This window comes from Otolemur garnettii, unplaced genomic scaffold (genome assembly GCF_000181295.1).
Source record: "Otolemur garnettii isolate 467f Iridium unplaced genomic scaffold, OtoGar3 scaffold00163, whole genome shotgun sequence".
Classification (NCBI taxonomy): Eukaryota; Metazoa; Chordata; class Mammalia; order Primates; family Galagidae; genus Otolemur; species Otolemur garnettii.
Genome location: NW_003852558.1, coordinates 2,817,548 through 2,821,954, shown reverse-complemented (window position 1 = coordinate 2,821,954; position 4,407 = coordinate 2,817,548). Strand labels below are relative to the sequence as shown.

The following is a 4,407-nucleotide window of genomic DNA, read 5'->3' as shown; positions in this document are numbered from 1 at the left end:
CGAATAATTTTGTAGCAAGATCACTAGGCTGCATTTTCCTGAAATATTTTTGTAAGCTTCTTGAGGGCAGGAACCATATCTAATTATCTCTGCATTATCAGAATATAATTAGCAGAGCGCCTTGCATGTAGTAAGCACTCAAGATGTGACTTATTGAATAAAATGAGACTAAGGAAAAGGTATGATTTGAAAGGTTACGTAAGCTGAGTGTATCCTTTGGTAGACCCAAATAAAATATCTCCAGAATGAAATCCATGGCTGCTTAATTAAATTATTATTTCCAGATGTCACTGAATGTTATTTTGCAAACTATCATTTTATATGTTTTTTAGAAATGGGTGCTAAAGACGTCTGGTCCCCTCACGTGTACTTTAGATTTTTTTAAATTTTTCTCAAGTTGACAATTAAATCATATGATTATCTATGCATTACTTCACATATTACATGTTTGTGTATGTATATATACACACATATACATGTACACATATATGTATGTGTGTGTATATACACATACACATTACAAGTCAAATACATATTTTATTCCTCATGAACACAATAATATAATTTCTCTGGAATACAGGTTTTGGAATTGGATGCATCAACTATGTTATCACTGCATATACAATATTTTAATTTAAGAGTTAGACATAAGAAAATAGAAATGAATGTTTTGCTTATCTCAAAGGATTAAAAAACATACTAGACAAACACTAATTTATACAAATTAATACTAAAAAGAAAACAAGATTATCATAAAATATGTATAATATGTGCAAAATCCAATATATATACATGTCTATGATTCCAAGAAATAGTTGTATTTCCTGGAGGAAAAGCTAAGCTTATTTAAACCAGTATAGGTAGTTGGACGTTACACCTGGAAAACATAGGTTGTCGGTACAAGATCCGCCGTAACTTGGAGGACAAGAGGAACATGGTACTCCTACTTTATATGGTGCCTCTCCAATCCAGTTGCCCCTAGAAGGGAAAAAAAAGGACAGCATTAGTACTATCCATTTATTTAAAAAAATCAGATCATCTTTAAACACATGCACACATGAATTCATGTGACGATCTTTTATGAAAAGTTTATTTTAGAAAAGTGCTAAAAGTTATATTCACTTTTTACTTCGATAGTAACTTATTTCTTTCTAACTTGCTCTCTAAACCCAGTAGACCCTCCATACTTGACCAGCCCCCTACATTGAGCACCTCCTTAAGATGGTCTAATTTTCATAGACTGGACATACCCCACATGTACGTATCAGTACTAGAGGCCTCGTTCCTAATGTTGACCACCTCCTATGTTGACCAGTTTGTTATAGTCCCAGGTCAACTTAGAGAGGTTCTATTGTACTTTCTCAGTTAGCACCGTCTTAATCTACAGGTAAGTACTAAGGCCCCACAATGTGTGGGTGGTGGGACGCCAGGCTTAGTCTACTCATCTCTCTCCTCCCACAGCAGCTTTTCCAACCACATAGTGAGGCCACACTCCCTTTAACTCATTTTGTTTAAACTCATACTAATGCTTGTCGAAGGAGGGTAACCGTTGAATACTAACAAACAAAACAATTGTTAGTATTTTCTGGGAGGCTTAAAAATGATGAAATAAGTAGGAAGTTACCACATATGCAAAACATATGGTACATGTATAAATGTTCAGAAGATTTATTCCTAAAATTGTTAAATATTTTAGATTCCTAATCTTCATAAAATAAGAAGATATGAAAAACCTTATATGTGGTCTAATGGTATAAATTAATGTCTCATCATTTTCATTGCAAGGCAATAATGGCTCACATAAACAATTAAAGGCGATTCCAAAATCTTTTTTATATAAAATGTATACCTAGTGGGTTTTTTTTAGTTAATATTAGTTTCTTGATAATGCTCAACACATTTAACAGAATTACTTTGTGTTGTATTTTTCTTTGGCTGTATGAATGGCCATGATTATAGTTGTAAACCAAATTTACCATTTAGGGGAACTAAAAACAGCCATGATGCTTTGTAGTTTTTCAGCTCTTTTAATTATAAAGGAAAACGTAATAAATGTATTTTCGGTAGTCTAGTGATTAGTAACTAGAGTATCAACAAATAACAACACAGGCAGCAATGTGAAGGAAAGTGGTCGGGAGGAAACTGAGTTATCAGGGATAAACGGGGTGGAGGACAATGTACAAGAAACCTAAATAAAATCAAGTAGTAACTCATAAAATGTATCTACAGGATAAAGTGCCTTTCTAAAACAGTCAGTTAAATATTCTACACACTATCTACACAGGACAATTCACCCATAAAATGGAAAACTTGCTAACTGACAGGTACAAGTTAAATCTATCAAGTATGGAACATAAATGTCTTCACACAATAATCAAGTAAATGAGGCGAAAGCTATATTAATTAGTTTGATGTAAGCACTCCCAATTGTATTAAAAAATCAACACATTGTACCCCACATACGCATAAATGTATTCATGATCTATGTGTATAGGACTTAATAAAAGGAAAAATAAAATAGCTAAGAAAAAAATTATATTACAAAATAACATGATATTTTAAGACTTGCCCCCTCAATTAAATTTATTCTACAGTCCACCCTAAGGATAAACGTCCTTGAGCATAATTTTCATAAAGCCATGTGATTGCTCAAAAATGTTTTAAAGGGCCCATTATCTTTTGAGTTTAACTCACTCTTTTATCCTAATCCGGGACCTTTCTACATGGGGGTCATCCAGAAACTATCCAGCCATTGTTAATACTATTTTTCACATTACATGACTGGATACTTTCCAGACAGCCTTCGTATTTATAATGTTATTTCCCTCTATGTATTTACCCAAAGCTATAAATGTATACGGACCTAGCCTATGAGAGCTTAATTCCACATTTTTTATATTTACTTTACACAATTTTTTGAAATTCAGGGATACTTTTTTTTGTAATGGAAAATTGGACTTTCATTCCATGTAAAATTATTTAACATTATATTTTAATATAATATCTAAATATTAAAACTAATATTATATTTAAAATATTAAAATTATTTAATATTACATTTTAAAATATATTTTATATTTAATATTATATTTAAACTATAGATTTTATAAATAAAGAAACTGATTCAATAGTAAATCAACAGTTTTATTTTTTTCCTATTCCATCTAATTCAATTCCTCTCTCTTCTCTCTCTTGATTTCTCTTGTTCTTTGTTTTCTACTGAAGAAGTTAGACGGAGATAACTTGATAGCAGCATTGGAAGAATTGCACCTATTCATCTACCAGGCGATTTGCAAACTTTCTTCATTAGGTAGGTTCCAGAAAAATAGGTCTTTCTTAGAACTGGTATAATGCAATAATCTTAATCTCTTGGGCCTATAAACTGATACTATTTCTCATCAATAATAGAAAATTCTAACTATTGACTGAAAACAAGTCAAATGAATGAAACAAGAATTGCTTAGATCATTTGGCTGCTACTTGGCCTATATGTCAGGGAGACAGGATAAAGGCTTACTAGAAAAACACAAAATGTGAAACGAAAATTATCAAACAAGTACTCTGTTTTTAATGCCCTTTTTAACAATGCAGACCTGGTTTATTTTCTAAACCTTCCCATTCTAATAATTATGAAGAGGGGATCACAGGGAAAATCACTATTTTTCTAGCTTTGTCAAAACACTGGCCCTGGCACACTACCACATAAATGAGTAATGCAGTTATTTGTGAAACATCTTCTCATTCCCTCCTCATGCTGGAATAGCTGGAGGAGATCTTTGTTTGGGACTTACTTTGGAAGACACCAGGAGTGTCATAAATCGTTTGCACATTTTAATATTTATTACAAATGGGAACAGAATTGTGTATAAATATTGGAACATTTTCTCATCTGAAGAGTTATTGTTATCAAGAAGGCGTGTTATCTAATGTTGGTAAATGTTGATCCTCATAGTATAAAGAATGTTCCTAAGTACAATCATATTTTGTAATGTTTGATAAATTTTTATAAAATATGTAGGCCCAAGGATGAAATGACTGGATTTTTAAAATCTAAAATATAAGAGAAGAAAGAGGGAATTCATTCCCAGTGTTGCTTTTTCAGTGAAAAAGGTAAGCCAACATTCTAACACTGATATATGAGAATATTGTGGTATTGATAAATTCCCCGAAAGATTCTTTTTTGAGATCTTTTATATAACCATTAAAAGACTGCAACATAACGGTGTTTATGTTACAATTATTGTGACTAAAAATAAGATAGTAGTGAAAATTTAGTGATTCTAACTATCTCAGAGTGTTTTGCCTGTAATTTTAGCCTAGTACCCCTGTTCTTGTGAAAAGAAACCTTTCACCTGAATATTTTTCAGGAATAATTGCGTGATGGTGGATTTGAGGATTAGAGGCCAG

The 4,407-nt window shown here is 31.9% G+C and overlaps 1 protein-coding gene across 1 annotated transcript in view; it reads right to left on the bottom strand.

Annotated features, from left to right (window-relative positions):
- Positions 1-842: 842 nt before the first annotated feature.
- PI15 (peptidase inhibitor 15) overlaps positions 843-4,407 on the bottom strand; it is a 24,375-nt gene continuing 20,810 nt past the window's right edge. The window contains exons 4-5 of the mRNA XM_003800046.3: positions 2,783-2,809; positions 843-1,075 (exon numbers count right to left, since the gene is read on the bottom strand). Of these exons, the coding sequence (XP_003800094.1) occupies positions 843-1,075; positions 2,783-2,809 (260 nt within the window). The remainder of the gene's footprint in view (positions 1,076-2,782; positions 2,810-4,407) is intronic.